Genomic DNA, 18,073 nt, shown 5'->3' with positions numbered 1-18,073 from the left:
TGACAATAGAAAACCCCCAGCGGTCCGACTTTCAACCCTTGGGACCACATTGTCTAGTCTGTAACAAGTCTTACCTTAAAAGACAGTGGTTTTCATAAACTTAAAGCGAGAGTTTTACACTAAGTGAAGTGAGACGTACACGGTTTAACGAGACGTCGCGGAGGAGCAAATTTTCCTACTAATATTAAGCTAGGACACTCTGGGTCGAAGGTTCCGCTTTCGGTGGAACACCTTGACCTGTTTACCTACCGAGGAGGAGGTTATGTGGACGACATGGAAACCAAGAAAATTATAGTTATTTATGTAACGAAAACACTGCAACTAGTGCGCGCGGAAGTAAAGTGACAAGATGACGTCCGGCCGCCCGATATCCAAGGAAGTCCTTGAATCACGATACTCTGGTAAGTACGGTATATGAGACCCAGATTACCCTTATCGCAACCTTCCCTCTTCAAAATATAAATTCTATAAATAGAGAAGTACGAAGAGTGGCATCCAAACGTAGAGAGACGATTACACTCTCGTTCTACTGCCTACTTCCGTATGATGTAATATTCCTTTTCCCCGCTCTGTGCGAATAACGCCTCAAGAACACTGTCTCTTCTATGTAAATAACATACTATAGCGAGTCACACCATATGCCACAGTAATAACTCTGTCCCCCAATGACTAATATGCAGAGTGTCTCCTTCCTCTTACTAGTAGAAATCCATTATACCAGGATCAGATACACTATACATGCCATGCTACTATAAATAAGGTCGTACCGAAACGAACACGATCAACCGATATCTGGAGATAGTTCTGCCTCCCTCTTCCGTCCATTCATATACTACTATTAATCACTAGCTTTCCCATTGATGAACATATTAATAAACATAAACAACGAATTAACAAGAAACAAAATGAACGTATATATTACGGACTTAAAGGGGCGCACCACCCAATTTATTCAGGGTAAGATAGAATAGAGAATAGAATGAAGTAAATACCCGGGATCTTTTTGTGTAACTTTTTCTTGTTGTTGTGTCCCGTTTGGGAAGTTACACTTTATATGGAATTCCCGCTGGATAGTACACTTTTTACGTGAAAACTACAGAAAAAACGTATTACACAAGTCCCTTGAGTGTTTCGACAGTCTTATTTTTGGAGAGAGGAGAAGAGGCGTGGTTTAGAGATTTTTTGTAGGCATCATACCTAAAATTATAACCTTTACACCTGGTGCCGTGATAGTCTTTGCAAAGATAGTATTCCTGTCGACGGGGGGGGGGAATTTCAGATTGTCAAAGGGGGAGCCTCGTTGCGGGGAAATTATACAGATGGCTAGTCCACCCCTGAAAATGTCTATGCAAACGTTATTATTAATAATAATTAAAAAAAAAAAATTATAAAAATATCTAGGCCTAATAATCAATTTTTTTAAAAATTTTTTAAATTTTTAAATTTTCCATTTTTATTTTGTAATCATCTCGCGACCCCCACTCGGGTGGTGTTACACAACTTCCTTTGATGCCACTTCAATTTATATATTCTTAAATTCTCATTGCACATGAAACTATAAGCCAATGTCACTATTTAAAGCTCTTAATAGACACAAAGATAGCTTCTGATGAAATGTAAATTCAAAACGATTTGACCTTGATAGAATATTTGGAATACTATATTCATATTTGTTCATCAATGAATTCATCATAACATTTGATTTAATGATGTACTGCAGATATTCTCTTGTATGTGAATGCTTGGTATTGTATGTTTAGCCTCAGTTCTCTCCAGAAAGCACGTTTGAATGCGCTTTGCTCATTATTATGTTCAAGAGGTCAAAGAGGTCGAGTTGATGTGCCAATCTTACTGGCCACAAATGTATTGAGTTATAAGAAATGAATGGCAGATGTTGACAATTAATTCAAAACACAAATTGCTCAACAAGAGTCCGGAAAGGTATCTACTCTCTGGGTGCTCGTCTTATGCTCATGTTGTCAGAGTTAGGTTAGGGTTACAAATGGACAAGAAAATAATAATTTGCCAAGTTTGCTGTTCTTTAAAAGTTTTGTCCTGTCAACATTTTTTAAAGATGTCTTTTTTTTTTACTATAATGATCTCTGGGAAAATTATTTTTGGGCCGTAGGGGATTTTTTTGTAGCCGATTGAGTGACCACTGGGACAAATGAGCGGTGCCGTACCAAGCTCTATTTATACATCCATGTTACAGGTCTCAGCACAAATGGATTCTTACCTTAACATTGCTGTGACATGGTTTTGGTTAATCTAGGGAATTGTAACTTTTGTTATTTCAGGTAACTTGAAGATGCAATTAAAAGCAAATGAAATACAATCAACATAAACATATTGACAAAAGACAATGGAAAACATCTGAATCTAATCTAATAGATCAAACCTAATTTATGAGACACAGCAACTAAACCAGAATTATTCGAGAAGGTCTGAGCACCTAAATGTGTGTATGGTAAAGGAAATACATTTGAATAATAAATTTTGAACCAAATAGAATCAAAAAGGTCTGATTTTAACGAGAAAGCCACATCTTACACCAGACATTTGTCTTTCTTGCAACTTGTTCTTGATGTGTCTGAAAGAAATACCTTTAAAAAGTCATTGAAAATGCTTATGACTTTTTTTCTTACAGTTTGTGCTTCCATTATCCATCTGACACTCTTCAGTCACATAAAGGGAACTAAGATCAATACTCTTGAGGAGTGGTTGGAGGGCCTTTATCTTTTTTGCGGCGGATGATTTGGCCGTGTGAATTATTCATCAGCAGAAAGCTATGGCCTGCGCGGGTGAGCACAGAGAAAGCGAATAACAGCTTTTCCTTATCACTCTTAATCTTAGAAGCTGCAGTAATGCAATTCCTAACATTTAGCACTTAATGGTGTGTCAGAGGGGGAACATGATCTAGGACCATTAGGGCTGTTTTGTGCTGAGGTTCAAAACAGGCTTTTACACCCTTATCTCTGCCACTGAGCACTAAGGAAGCACAAAACCAGGAAAGGTGTGAGGAAAGTCAAACTTTGGGAAACAATCAGGGTAAAATGAAAAATGCAGAGGAACTTTATCCATTTGATAAGCTGACTACAATCTTTGCTATCTTGTAAACACTATTGACCTTTTCCACTTCCTCTACAGCATAGTTCTTGTGAAACAAAGTTTACTTTTAAAAACGTGGTGCATTCAGATATCACATGTTTCCTGGATAAAGAAGAATACCTATAGGGTGATGAGAAGTATTGGTTTACTTAAAGGTGGGGTAGGTATGTTTGAGAAACCGGCTTGAGATACACTTTGTTATATTCCATGGAATGCTCTTAACATCCCGATAGCAATGAATATCTATGAATCCGGTAGAATTCTGATCAGGCATTAGCTCCGCCTCCTGTTATTTATTTTGTTCAAGCAAAGGACCCAAAATCTGCATTTCTCTAACAGGGCTGCAAAAGAGGGGTTTGAGCAACATGAGGCATGGCTACAATGCGTAATCTGTTTGGTATTTTGAAAAAATTACTTCACGGACATGTTTTATATAGGTATGGCCCTACAATATATTTTTAAAATATAGCATGATAGGTCCACTTTAAGTGCTTTGACAAAAAATCCATTAAAAAATGTCATCTGTGGAAGCCGTATAAAAAGCACGACCAATCATCTGAGCCGGCCCGGCTAAAGTAACTGGATGGCCTACCTGCCTGTCAGCCTTCCATCTCGTGCACAAACTTATCTCGTGCCCTCATTGGTCATGTGCGCGTTCGTGTGTGTTGGAGGAGGGGCAGATTTTTTACCGGCTTTATATTTTCAAATTCTAGCGCACTCTAGCTGGTTTCTCCAAAATTACCTACCCCACCTTTAATTCAAATTGAAAAGCCTTATACAGTACATGCACATAAACCTATGAAACACACAACAAGTCAGTCAGTCTTATTTTTGTAAAACTGTTTTACTTGTACTAGACTATTACTAGAGTTAAATTAAATCTGGCCTAAAATCTGTAATGCCAGATTTGTACGCTCAAACAAAAAGATTATACAATTTTAACCCCACATTGAATCATCACTTGGAAAGCCATTGCAGTTTCTTGCTTTCATAGCTCATTCATCATGCAAACAAAAGTCTCTATTAGCCGAAACATCAGACTGCATTATCCCCCTAACTCCTTTCAGATGCTCCACAATGGAGGTGTACAACTATTGTACTAGAGAGACTTTCCGTCAAACATAATACAAACAATGACAAAGTACTATTGTTACAGTACACAAAACAACATTGTACAACCCCCTCACAAGATGCTACTAATGGATATGTGCTCTAATTAGCTTTGCTTAATTGATTGCGTTTGCTTAAGGGTATTTGTTAGTGTGATGTTGGTAGTGTGCCAAATAACTTTTAAGTTTGCCGTTCAGGTAGACAAGGATTGAAATATAATAAAATGCATTCCACCCATTAAAAGCTGGGTCCTTCTTGCAACAAAAGGAAAGGAAGTTTCAACTAAAGTTGCCAAAAACAATAATTAATTTACCTTAAAACTCGTCACAAATAACAAAATGCAAACTGAGGAGGGCTGGTGTAACGTAGCAACCAGTCCACTACTACAATGGACAACCACTGGGCTGTCACACCCCCAATAATTAACATAACTTAGAGTATATGAAACAATGAACACAGTTTACCGAGGTGTTGATGTCACCTAATTTTACCGCTGCCTAATTTCCATATTTACCCCTTCCACTTAGCAACTTGGTAAATTAGAAGCAATTGAAGAGCAAGGGAAAACTGGAAACAGATGTGAAGAACAGGACTCAAACCACCTTAAGGTACTGCTCTCGATAACACATCAGCCACAACATTATAAAATAGTGTACACATGTTTATATGGCCATACTGGATACTCATACTTTGAATCAAAAGTTACTCTGGCAGTAGTGTGCATCCTCTCTCTGATTCTGGCCAATTAAGAGAAAACTATTGATGCCGACACATCACTGTAGCTTTGAAAACTACATGAGAAAGAGAATGTCAAGAGGACAAGAGAGGTGGTTAGAAGGACAAATACAGGAGTCAAGAAGACAATACGACAAGATAATGAGATTATTTATACATTCACGCACAAACACAGGCTTTACAGATTCAAAAACATACAGGTAGGTATTTCACACACGTTCTGAAAAATAAAGGAGAAAGGCAAAACGACTTTTGTGCTGAATATACTTTGATATATTCACACAGTATTTTATATGTGAATATATTAGGTCACAGTAAGCTACCCATCTCATGCCCTGAACAAAGACCAAAGCTAAGTATTTTGACTGATCACATTTTTAGTTTTATAAGATTTGTATTTTTACACTACAAATAAATTGAGAAATTCTACACTTTTTTTGTATTAATTAATAACTGAACAAGTACAGCATGCTCCTCAGTAAACCTCAGGTCCGTGGAGCATCTTTCAGCTCATAGTTTTGTTGTATGGGCCAGCAACTTTATCTGACTCACAAAATAAGTAGTTTTTTTACAGTGATGATAGCATTCTGACTACACAGTTAAGCTGGAGTTATCCATGGTGGTCTGCATGCATGGCCACAGGGGCAATATAACATGTACATACGAGTCTTCCACTGAATACAAATCACATGCAATTTAAACAAGAATAACAAAGTATGGGTGAACGCTTCAAGTGTATGAGTGAGCTTAACCTGAGAGTAACTAGGCCCCACATTATCACACGTCTCCTTGTTAGCATGTCCTCTAGCAGCTCAGCGGGCGTAGCCAACACCAGGGAGCAGCTCAAAGAGACTGCGCTCTGGAAAAGGTGTGATGAGATGAGATGTGCTACAGTGAGCAGGGAAATTAGGATCATTGCGTCACTCGTGGGCAATGAGGTGGTGCGCCTTAAAATACTACACTTCTCCTTACTCTCTACCTCCCTTCATTATCTTTTTCCAATCTGGGTAAAAGGAACATAGACGTCTCATTTATGTACAACTTATTTAAAAAGGCTCTAATCTTAAAAGGTCTCCTATCATGCAAAATGCACTTTTTAATGTCTTTTTTACATAAATATGTGTCCCCGGTGTGTCAGGGAACTCACAAAGCGTCATAAAATAAACCCCTCTCTCTTTTCTTCCGTACCTGCATCTCTAAAAACGGGGGAACAACGGAGCTGATCCAGATTTGCGTCCTATACATACTTGCCAACCTTTAGACCTCAGAAATCGGGAGCATTTCAAAATGCAAAATTGGGGGGGGGGGTTGCTAGTGGATCGCCGGAGCTGTTAGATTAACATTAACATGCTTATTGTAATTCTAAGTTCAATGCCTTGCGGCCTGTAGCACTGTCCTTGATGGAGCATATGTGTGGGCAGGAAAGGAGTGAGCAGAGAGTAGAGTAGTTGTTGTTCTATTTTCTGTGCCTATCTGCCTGACCCTGTCAGACTTTGAGTTGGGCATGCTACTAAAGAGACGTGTTACCATGGAAACCAAACAATGGTGTAGCTGTATTAAAGAGTGGAAACAGTCGTGTGTCAATCTGATTTTGTCAGAAATCGGGAGAAATGCGACCCCGGGAGGAAACCGGGAGAGGGCAATGAAATCGGGAGTCTCCCGCGAAAATCGGGAGGGTTGACAAGTATGGTCCTATATGACGTAAAATTTGAAATGTGGGCTGGATTTACACCCACTGCCCTGTCTGAAACGCTGCTATCAGAAACAATGCCCGACTGTTTTGGACGTAATATTGTCTTTGTTTACATTAGCAAGCATCGCTAACACTCAGAGCTAACCTGTACTGGAGAGAGTGGGTGTTTCTCAATGTCGAGTACGCTTGCTTGGTAGCACAGCTTCCGAGTCACTTGCTTCAGAAGCGAGGCAAGAATACTTCCTAGCATTCGGAAAACGAAGAGTGGAACAGGGGAGCAAGTGTGCAGGTGTGCGTCATATGNGGGGATGCTGAGGGGCTTCAGCTTATGGTTAGAGGCTTCCCTGTCACCTCCTCCAGACATATATGAGGTGATTGAGGCTTCATATGAGGTGTTTCACAGTGCAGGGTTACACACAGAAAGCTGGGATGTGACATGTGATTTGCATTATAACTCTGCTGGGAAGACAGTGACAGGCCTGATGAGAAGGAAGCCTTCTCCGAATTAATGTTAATTAATGCAGATGCTGTATAATGCCTGGTGTTGTTGAAATATCCACAGATACAAACAACACACCTCAAATGAAAATAAGTGTAAGTTAATAACAAGGTGTAACAAAAAAGACTTACTCTGCACGATTTACTGGACCGCTTGCCCGTAGGGTAATATTTTGATTTTAACTCTTTGAGCAGCTCCTCCAGGTGACTCTTTTCCTCCTTTCCGGAGTAGTCCGGGTCCAAGAGCACATAAGCCCGCCAGTTTGCGGAGTCGAATCCCCAGTGGACCGTCCGGTTCTCTAGTCTCTTGTGACTGTGGACCACAAACTTCTGAGGAGGGAACATGAGTCTGCAATCCATGCACTGGATGCAGGTGGCACTCGGGCTGGTGTACAGTTCCGGGACAAACAAGCCTTTACACCGGCCAAAACATTCATGATATACTTTGAAGCTCTTCTCGGTTCGCTCCAACTCCAGGGAACCCAACTCCTTGTTGCAGTGTGGAGGGAAGGTTCCACCGTAGATGAGAGCGTTGCAGAGGCGCTCAGCATCCGTCTGGGTGATTAGCCCGCAGGACGGAGCAGAGAAGGGCAGGATGCCCACCACTTTGAGGATCTCCAGCTGGTCCGCTGTGCACCTGGAGCAGTAGATGTGCAGGTCGTCGCACACCGAGTTGATCTGCTGGAGCGAGAAATCTCTCAGGACGCTGTTGAGGATCTGCGGCAGGCACAGGCGCTTCTCACCGCCGACCGCGAAGCAGGAGATGGGCTCCCGCTCCAGGACCGTCTCGCACCTCTCCGTGGAGCGGTCGGACGGGATGAAAAGTGGACCTGACATTACCGGAGGCGTCTGAGCCGGCATGGTTAGCATCATCTCGACGGACTTTCCATCTTTACCGAAAAACGAGTCCTGGTGCCACCGAGCGGAGAACGCTGCCGGTCCGCCGAGAGAGCGCATGGAACTCAGATGAAACTGCTTCAGAGTTTGTTGAAGTCCGGGATGGGGCTGAAAGCTCGTACCCTCCATGTTGTCGCCGGTTGGAAAACACAGTTCAAAACTCAAAATGAAAGCTGAAATTGACTAATCGGATCGAGCGTCCTCAGCATCCGGCTACACGCTCAATAACGCGCATTTCCATGTCACCGGAGAAGCTTCCCAGCGCGTCCATTCAGAAAACTGACGGCTGCCGAACACACAGGGGCTGTTCCTGTAGGCAGACGCAATTAAAGTCGACAACTCCGCGACTCAAAACTCGTATTATCCAACGTACAATCACCGGGTACCGTGTTTCTATACGCTCCTGCGGTTTTACGCACTCCTAATGTGCGCTCGAAATATGCCTCGTCTGCTCAGTCTGGCGTACTCTCAGTCTGTCTCCCTACTCACTCAATGTGTGTCTCTCTCTCTCTCTCTCTCGCTCTCTCTCTCTCTCTCTCTCTCTCTCTCTCTCTCTCTCTCTCTCTCTCTCTCTCACTCTCTCTTGCGTGCTCTCTCTCTCTCTCTCTCTCTCTCTCTCTCTCTCTCTCTCTCTCTCTCTCTCTCTCTCTCTCTCTCTCTCTCTCTCTCTCTCTCTCTCTCTCTCTCTCTCTCTCTCTCTATCTCGCCCTCTCTGTTTGTTTGTGTCTGGTTCAGTCATTGAATCCCAGCCAGGAATGTGACTGACTCCCCGGGCTGGCTCTTCCCTCAGACAGCTGTTCCTCCCTCTGCTACATGGCAGCTGCACATTAAAAAAAGAAAAAAATCCCTCTGAACCGAGGGGAGGGGCTTAAGAAAATATAGTGGATGTTGGAAATTAAAAAATAAACTTTCTTATTTCATATGTTTAAGCCTTAGGATCAGCAGTTTAGTCATTTTCGGAAACTTTTTTGAACATGTTAATTTAAAAGAGCTCTACTGTATTTTTGTTTATTTGCTTAAGAAGGTCAACCTGAAACTGTAGACGTATGAGCTGCCGGAAGGTAACACAGTGCATTAATAGTCACGTAGGCCTACTGTATTTAAGGATATGTTTAAATATATAACCCAACTTGAGTTTTTCCATGTTATGCTATTGTACAGTATACTTCAATTCCAGAGTTAGGCCTACTTATAGGCCCACGTTAAAAAAAAGTCATACGGTGTTACATGTCATCAAAAGTTATTCTACAGAAAAAAACCGATTTAATATAAAGATCTCAAGAACAACTGTAACAGAATAGACATATTATAATCTGTAAACAAATATATCGTAAAATGTCATACTACAGAGGCTGTCATAAGAATGTCCTCCTCCACAATTATCTTATGGTAGGCTATGTCATAAAAAAAATCATACAGTTGAATATCATGGAAGAAAAAGTCATAAATAAGTCAAAAAAGTCATAAAAATGTCATTGTATAGTATATCTTAAACAGCAAACAAGTCATAGATAGGTAGGTCCTAAACAAACATAAAAATGTCATATTACAGTATGTCACAACTATTTCATAAAAAAGTCCAAGTGAAGTATGTCGTCATAAATGTTGAAAATGTTGAAAATGTTGATAAAAAGTGATAATATAGTGTCTCGTAAAACAATCACACTGCAATATAGTAGTAGATATTAATAAATGTCATGGCATGTCATTAAAAACTATTAGAAAAGTTGTAGTACTGTATGTCATAAAAATGTCAAGCTATAATTATTTTTCAGAGGGAAATTACATAAGCTATTTTCTCAACTACTTATGTTTGCCAATTTCCTCAATACCCAGAAGTTATGCATTCAATGCAGGCTTTTACATGTACGCACGTCGCGCAAGTAAATAATGTGAATAGTGCTGCCATTAATAAAATAAGTATGAATAGATGGATACTTTTCTATAAACTGGCTAAGGGTTAAATATCTCCCTTTAAAACAAATATATATAACCTTTATTTAACCAGATAAATGTGTAATAGACTAATTTACTAATGGTAAATGTTAAATATAAAAGCATTCCAATATAACACCTATAGTATAACTAAAATGGACAGGTCGAATCAACCTAGTTTGGACTTTACCCTTTTCAGCCACTCGAGGGTGCTGAATATTAACCGATGATTATTAAGACATATCACAGTTGGTGCAAAAACAGAAAGTCAAATAGGGAGTTTGTCAATGTGACAAAAAATAAAACAAAGCAAACGTCTACAGTTAGATTTTATTAACAGAAAGCACAAGGAAGATATATCTCTTTCAAAATAAATACAACTAAAGCAAAGTTGCAGCATGAAAAATCATCAAAAGTGAGTGGCACACATATTTAGAAGACCTACTTACTTCTACTGATCTTGGCATATAAGTGAGTTAATGTTTAAGCAATTAAACGTACAGAAGTATTTCTCAGTGATATTTAACAACAACAAGTATAAAATCTTGACATGATCATGAATAAAATAGAAACACATTTATTCACCACTTTTTTTACAAACATCATACAGCATAGTTTAAACATTTAAACACTAAAAAAGTCCTGAAAAACAATGCATTGATATCACCCATTCCGTACCAGAATATCCAATGGTTTTTCTCTGGTTAGTGTTACAGTAGATTATAACTGTTTTAAGAATTGTACAGTTCACACTGGACATCATACAGAGGGCGCTTTCATTTTCAGGAAACAGTTTGTTTAAGACAATATACTTAAAACAAGCGATAACAAACATGGACAATACATTCTACATTTGTGGTCTCAGTGCATTACCAATCACATAAAGGTTGCACACTGTATGATACTTAATAGCAGAATTTCCAGAAATGTTTTTCCCTTCAGCCCTTTTGAATCACAACAATACGGTTTAAACTTCTCAAAACTAATCAGGAGCAACCCACCCGGAAAATTTCCTTTTTCTGTCAGATGAAAAACAATTATATGAGTTAACAATATTGTCCATTAAAACACACAAATAGCTATTAAATAAAACTGAAAGGCATGTTTGGCATAAATGATGTCAGGACAAAATCTCAACTTTGACAGCAGAACCTTTAACACAGAGACTTAATGTTGCTTTATAACAGAATAAATATGCTGATCACAAGCGTCAGTAATAAAGACAATGTTCTCATGGCAGGGGTGTCTCTCCTACTGGGCCTCTATCACGCTGTCAGCGAGAGACACTACTCTAATTCTGGCACCTTGTTGTCATACTGCGGTGGCGGGGTGATGGGTTCAATGGTCACTGGATTTTGTGTGGGGGTGCGGATTTGAAGGCGGAAGTGCTTCAGGTGCAGTTTATCTGACTTGATCCTCCTCACCCGGAGGGGCCGCAGTAGACGGCTGGCCCGGCTGGTGCTGCGGGTGGGCAGGCTGGGGTTTGAAGTGAGGCCAGGGGGGTCAGAGAGGGGGTCAGCTGAAGCTTCAGCCAGAGCTGTTGCGGCATCATTCGGAGAAGCGTCTTCTGTGGGGTTGTCAGTGGTCTGTCTACCCTCGTTTTCCACAGCAGCTAGGATGTCCTCGTAGGACGGCAGCTGGGAAGTGCTGCTGCGAAGATTGCTGTGGCGGACGGGGTAGTCATCGCTGCCAACAACCTCCTCGTAGCTTGGCACGTTGAATGTAGTCTGGTCTGCAGCTCTGCAATAGAACGTCAGAGATGAGCCTCAGTGGGAAAGTGCAATGTAAACAAAATACATAGGAAAATAATTAAAGCTAAAGCTGCTATGCATCGGTTTATTTGCCACTAAGGGGGCCTCAGAAATAAGCTGCTAATACTACATTTCCAAATGATCCCTCTTTATGCGGATATGATGAGGTGTGGGCAAACCTTTTCAAATGTTCACATGCAGCAGATATAAAGCCACATTATCATTATCTTGTTTGTGTCCATCCATCAAATAAAGGTAAATTATTCACTGTCTTTTATGAGTTTGTTGGCCTCTACCATGCTATAGTATTTCACCAGCTATCTGTGTGGTCTGGTACTGAGTGGAAGGTGTACAGCTGCCCACTGAGACCAGAAATGATGCTATGAGAGCGGCGAGACTTACCCAAAACAGACTGTGATTAGTAAAAAATAACTGATGGGCTAAAAGACACTTAAAGCCTTGTGGAGTTGTGCTGAACAGAAGAGTCCAGTCATAATTCTTTCAGACTTTGTTTCTTTGATCCATTGTTCCCCCCTAGAAACCCTCCCATAATAAATATTTTTAGTTGGACTTCAAACTATTAAATTATGTGACAACAATATCGGTCTTATTGAGCACGATAAGTAATTTAGCCAGATCACGGTATTGATGAAAATGTAGGATTGTGGCTTTTAATATTGCAGGTAGAAATGTTTCAAGGCCTGGAGGCCTGTATATTTCCAATACAAAGTAGCTTTGTTCACACCACCAGATATGGAACGTAAGCAAAAAGAAAAAGCCACTACTCACTCCCCGGGCACATGGTTCATGAGGGGGACTCCTGTTGCCACTGCCTGGCTGCTTGCGTTGCCTCGCCTCCGATTATTCCTCACGCCAAGGAAAATGGATAAAAGCAACATGGCGGCACCAACTCCAACCAGCACCATAGCCACTGTAGAGGATTTTGCGTCTTTGTCCTCCTCTTCCGGATCGATGGTGGTAGGGTTACCGGTGGAGTTGCCTGCTGAGTTGGGGATGTCCTCTCCGTCCCTGGGTATCACGGTCCACACGATCATGACAATGCCCAGGGCGATGAGTCCCACTCCCAGGGCACACAGGGCATAGTGGGCCCCTGAGCCGGAGCCCTCTGAGCTGGAGGCTCTGTTGGGACGGTTGTCGTCACCGCATAAACCTCGACTCGAACACATCCCTGCAGGACAAGCTGCAACACAGAGGATCACAGTGAGAAGAGACCACAGATAAAGACTTGCACTGTGAAGCTGTCATTCTGTAATCATATCAAATGATTCAAGTAATGTGATTTGACAAAGATGTATTTGAACCATGATGAAGTTGTTATGCAAACCCATGTGGTTTACAGGGAGCTTTTTCTTTTTCCAGAATTGTGCCTCCTTGACAAACGTCTTTTTTAGTAGTTTTACAATTGTGGATCAGTCATAACCAGCCATCAGCTAGGCCTGAATGGACCCTCGTGGACGCTCAGGCAGGCACACATGTAGATTTACAGTCACATGAATGACTCCAACAATCATTATCCAATAAACTACTGATTATTTTCTGAATAATGGATTAATAGAATAATTGTTTCAGCTCTAATCATATGGTTTGTAATCAATCACTGCAACAGTTTGTGTGTATAACAAGTTCATTGTAAGACAAATGCCTTTCGGCTTTGTCCTGCGTCATGTTCCAGAAATCGGTCAGTCACACATTTCCACAAAGGTCCATCTTTAACACTTTATGAACATTTACACATTTAATAATCATTGTATCTGTATGCTGGACATTTTTCTCCAAGCGTTTTTCATTCTGCATGTGCAAGTGACAGTCTTCCTGCAGCCTCCACCTTTTCTCCATCATTTTGTTTAGAGCACAGTGTATGCGATGTTCAAAGTGTGATCTTGTCCATTCAAATGTTTTACATCTCAGGATGTATGGGGTTTGTTTCAAGCCTGCTCAGATTTGCTCTGAAAAGCTATTTATAGCTGCATCCAACAATTAATACAATGTCCTGACTGAATATTTGCATCACGCCTCTGTTTGTATGCATTTGTGAAAAGATTATGTTTTTTTGAGCAACAAGAGTGAGAGAAAAGTAGGGGTGCACCGAATGGGAAATTCTTGGCCGAAACCGATACCGAAAATAGGAAACAGTTGGCCGAAAACCGAATGCCGAAAGGCCGAAAATGATTAATAGAAATATATATATATAATGTATACATTTTTTACCAATGTTGTTCTGCTACCTGATTATGGAAAAAGACATGATTATGGCAAAACTTAACTTAAATAATAATCACTATTATGGGTCCATAAAACATTTATTCAGCACTTTTGAATGCATACAGTACATTAATTCCAAGTCAAGTGCATTTTCTTTTCTCTGTAGGATAACTACAACAAAGTGCATTCAGAACAAAGCCAAGGTGCTTTAAAATAAACATCTAGGCCAGTAGGCCTACAACAAAATAGTGTAAATAAAGACTAAGAGCCAGGCCTTCAACAACAACAAATGCACCTATACATTTGGTAACCTAACGTGTTGTTGTGATGACGTAATCAAAACGCGGCGACAAACACGGCGCGCGACCATGCTCGCGGCTGGCTCACAGCCAACTTCGTTTCACGCTGAAATATTTATAGACTTTTTATTAGTGCGGTTGTTTTTATTTATTATTAATTAACAAATAAAATCTTATAAGAGTTACTGTTCAATTCAGTCAGTGATGTAATATGGTCACCAACTGATTGATGGAATAGAAACAAAACACACATTATATAACCAAAATTAACAGACCAAAGGCCCACACAGGAGGAAAGAGTGGAGGTGACAGGGGTTCTCCTCCAAATCCCCGCCGCGAATCCGGTAACCGTCCCCTGTCTGCAGCAGTTGGTCCCCTCCCTCCAAAGTGAAGGCTTACCTAAACTTGTTTCACAGAGAATTTGTGAAGAATGACATCGCCGATTGAAAAATAAATACTTATCTCGCAAAAAGATAAATTTAGAGCAACTTGTTCGCGCCAGGCCAAAAGCTGCAGATACAGCAGAAGGAGAAAAGGGCACTCTAGAAGGACTTTTGGGACGCACGAGTCCATTGAGGGTGCACCTCTCACGTTCCAAAGAGAACCCCGTCGACTCGCCGCCTTTTTCCATTCGGAGAAGGTCAGAGGAGGGTTCCAATGTGCTATTGTGATTAGTCTAAGTGGTCTCGTTCGTTTACGCTACACAAATACAAAAATACAAAAAAAAAAAAAACACAGGCCTATGTAAATACAAATCAACCGGGCGAGGGTAACTCCCTGCGGACAGGGAGGGAGACCTCCGGGAGGATGGAAGGTTAGTTATTTCGGCCGAACGGACTTGCTGCATTCGGAGCTCTTATAAAGTAAACAACATCGTTTATTACGAATGGTAAAACTTTCGGATTTTCTTCGTCTGCCGTCCGGACGGGATAATCTTCCTATACGAACGAAAATACGACTTACAGGACCACCAACTTTCCTGTGTGGGTACGTTGTGGCGGGCGTAATCGTACGTCCCTTTCTAGTTGCAAACACTATTCGTTTTGTTGACAATTTCCTATGTCTTCAGTCGTACGTTGATTGTGTTAAGCTGTCGGTGCTCGTGGTGGTATGTTAGCCAATGTAACCAACAACGAAATAAATACCTCCCAACTATGTCACAATATTTACGACGTCCAGTGAGTTAGTCACGTACATCAGGCCGTCAGATGGAACCACAAAGAATAGTTACTAGCTCGCATGAATTTCTTCCTGACGTGTACTAGTCGTCAAAAGGACGCAGTAACCGTTTAGGTGAAAATACAATGACATCTCTTTGAATTGTATGACTTAGTCATCGAATAAGGACAAAATGGGTATGAGACAAAACGAACTTGACTGTTATATACCTATTGTTTGACCCTTTCCCTACAGTAACTTTTGGACTTAGACTGAAGGAACTTTCGCCCTGCTAACATCTTAACACATCAGTAAGTCTTGAAGTATATAACAAGAAAATATTTCGGCGCGAGGAAGGAGGTACATCATTACGGCGACATAACCTAGTCTCGTCGAACGTGGCCCCGAACTGAGAAATAATTATTGGTGTCTTTCACACAAACTCTCGACACATAGTGTTATAATAGTTTTACTAAAAAGTTAGAATGCTGTGTAAAGGTTGCGGTACGTTTTATTTAGAAAGATAAGTTTATGTAAAAAATCAGTTGTTATTGTCGTCCCTGTAAAATTGTGGACCACTGAAACAAAATTCTACTCGGAACTAACAATGTTATTGTGCAGGGGGAGTTGTTGTCCGACCCTCCTTGAAGTTAGTGAGACGTCCGTTTCCCTGCAAGTCTGTTGGTGATTACATTGTTAGATATGTAAATTTTATAAAAAATTTGTGTAGTTAATTTTGTTGAGGGTTATAATTTATTATTTTTTTTACGAAAAAATTTAACGGTATGTGTCGTTCTTTTACAAAATCCAATGCACAACATTGGGCTAGAACATGCGGTTCTAGGGGAATAATCATAAAGTTGTGTCGCGATACAATAGAAATACTGTAAAGTATAGTTACCTGTAAATTATCAAGACTTGCTTCCTTGATTGCGGTCGAAGTATAGTGTCACTACGTGAACCGACTAAGACCACGGACACACATAGCTAGGCAATGGTGAGAAATGTAGAACACGATGTCCCAAGTCGCTAGACTGTAGATCTAAGTGACCGAAGGGACGGGAAGGGTAGTAAAAAAACAGTCTTATTCTCGCTTCAATTAACGTAAAGCCCCACGACTAGGGAATGATTTCCCCAACGCTGATTAATTAACTTTAAATCCGTTTACCGAGTGAACGAACTTAGAAAGGAAAAATTATTACTTAGTTTTACGGTACGTAGTGCAAGTACACATTCCGGGTTGAACTACACAGTATGGACAGGATCCGCATCTCGTCGACGGCCGGTCTATCCACTATATTCAAAATTGCCTTAGGAATGAAATTAAATACTACATGTGTATGTCATCTAGAATATGTCAAAAAACTGTGGTAACAGTCTAAATGTCTTAAACGATAGGGTGTACGTGTCGATGATTGACATCCCCCGCTTGTGAGCCTAACCTAGACCGGTTATTAACAAAAGACATCACATATTTATTGGCGGGGACATAACAAACGCGAATGGGAATTCCATCGAAGAAAATTATCGCACGGAGTCTGTGACTATAAAAAAATAAAGGTTTCGAAAAGGATCGATCGATGAAATAAGATAAAAAAAAAAATCTTATAACTTTTTACGCAAAGGTTTCAGTCCTGTCTAACCATTTCCTTGACACAAAAGGAAAAAAAAAGCGTGGATAACGACCTTCTTAGATGTCTTACAAAAGGTTTTTACGTTCGTACCATGGGGTTTTGCACAAATACATTCCTACCTAATTGAGAATTTGAAATGTGTATCCACGTTTTTCTCCCTCTATCCCGATGAACTGACACTTGTGATAAACCAACTTAAAGGTCGACAGAGAGACCAATGTCCGTTAAGTAAAGAGTAGGTAAAGTGGAGTTCGTCAAACGAACTGGCGAGGAAGTGTACATTATGACAGAACGTCGTACTTAAATAGAACTGAACCCTTTGTTGGAATGAAGTGTGGTCCGTTGTTACCTCAAACGTCAAACTGGCACAAATGACCAGACTACGTGTGGAACATTAGGTACCTAAAACCGTGAAATAAAATTGGACAAAAGAAACTTAGACATGAAATTAAATAAGACGAAACAAACAACACCTGGCAAACATCACGTCTAGAGGACTATGTTGATGTGACCGGACTGACCTGTACCTAAGGTACCGGTTGTACACACACAGTACTATTTGGAACTGTGTATAATGAATATACGAGAAAAGTAGTGTTCCCGGTAAAAACAACACCAGCGGGCGGTAAGAAAATGCACACTCAGTGGAGCCGAGGTACCTGACCAGAGGAGCGAAAAGACAATTTTGTACACACCCGATGGTTTACACAACAAAGTTACATCATGGCAAAAGGAGAGTAGGAAAAGACGATCCTTTTACGTGCTTATAAGCCGGTGGCTTGTTAATAGCGGCTTTACCAATCCTTCGGCTTTCCCAACAACTCGTGGCTTTTTTATAGTGGCTTACAGTCTCTGTCCAATGCAACTAGTATGAGGCGTATAAACAGGCCCACTAAACTAAAAGTCACCACCGTCATTAGGCTTCACCACTTTCAGAAACGTCAATGTGGGGAGCTCTTTACAAGTTTGACTTGTGCAAAATGCTTTAGCGTTAGCGCGGAGAGAGAGACTATCAAACCTTTATAGAGGTTC

General features: G+C 40.6%; 3 protein-coding genes across 3 annotated transcripts in view; 1 reads left to right on the top strand and 2 right to left on the bottom strand.

Moving 5' to 3' along the window:
• Positions 1-8,547, bottom strand: part of skib (v-ski avian sarcoma viral oncogene homolog b) — a 33,605-nt gene extending 25,058 nt beyond the window's left edge. Inside the window, exon 1 of the mRNA XM_010778212.1 lies at positions 7,277-8,547. Within this exon, the coding sequence (XP_010776514.1) occupies positions 7,277-8,170 (894 nt within the window). The 5' untranslated portion in view covers positions 8,171-8,547. The remainder of the gene's footprint in view (positions 1-7,276) is intronic.
• Positions 8,548-10,537: 1,990 nt separating this feature from the next.
• The window catches only part of tmem51b (transmembrane protein 51b), a 33,387-nt gene continuing 25,851 nt past the window's right edge, over positions 10,538-18,073 (bottom strand). The window contains exons 2-3 of the mRNA XM_010778206.1: positions 12,517-12,928; positions 10,538-11,716 (exon numbers count right to left, since the gene is read on the bottom strand). Of these exons, the coding sequence (XP_010776508.1) occupies positions 11,263-11,716; positions 12,517-12,914 (852 nt within the window). The 5' untranslated portion in view covers positions 12,915-12,928 and the 3' untranslated portion in view covers positions 10,538-11,262. The remainder of the gene's footprint in view (positions 11,717-12,516; positions 12,929-18,073) is intronic.
• Positions 17,740-18,073, top strand: part of LOC104951624 (CUB and zona pellucida-like domain-containing protein 1) — a 17,033-nt gene continuing 16,699 nt past the window's right edge. The window contains exons 1-2 of the mRNA XM_010778335.1: positions 17,740-17,778; positions 18,037-18,069. Of these exons, the coding sequence (XP_010776637.1) occupies positions 17,740-17,778; positions 18,037-18,069 (72 nt within the window). The remainder of the gene's footprint in view (positions 17,779-18,036; positions 18,070-18,073) is intronic.

Source organism: Notothenia coriiceps, unplaced genomic scaffold, assembly GCF_000735185.1.
Source record: "Notothenia coriiceps isolate Sejong01 unplaced genomic scaffold, NC01 NC01_scaffold00019000, whole genome shotgun sequence".
NCBI lineage: Eukaryota > Metazoa > Chordata > Actinopteri > Perciformes > Nototheniidae > Notothenia > Notothenia coriiceps.
Note: the sequence above shows the minus strand (reverse complement) of the source record. Positions and strands in the feature narration are given on the sequence as shown.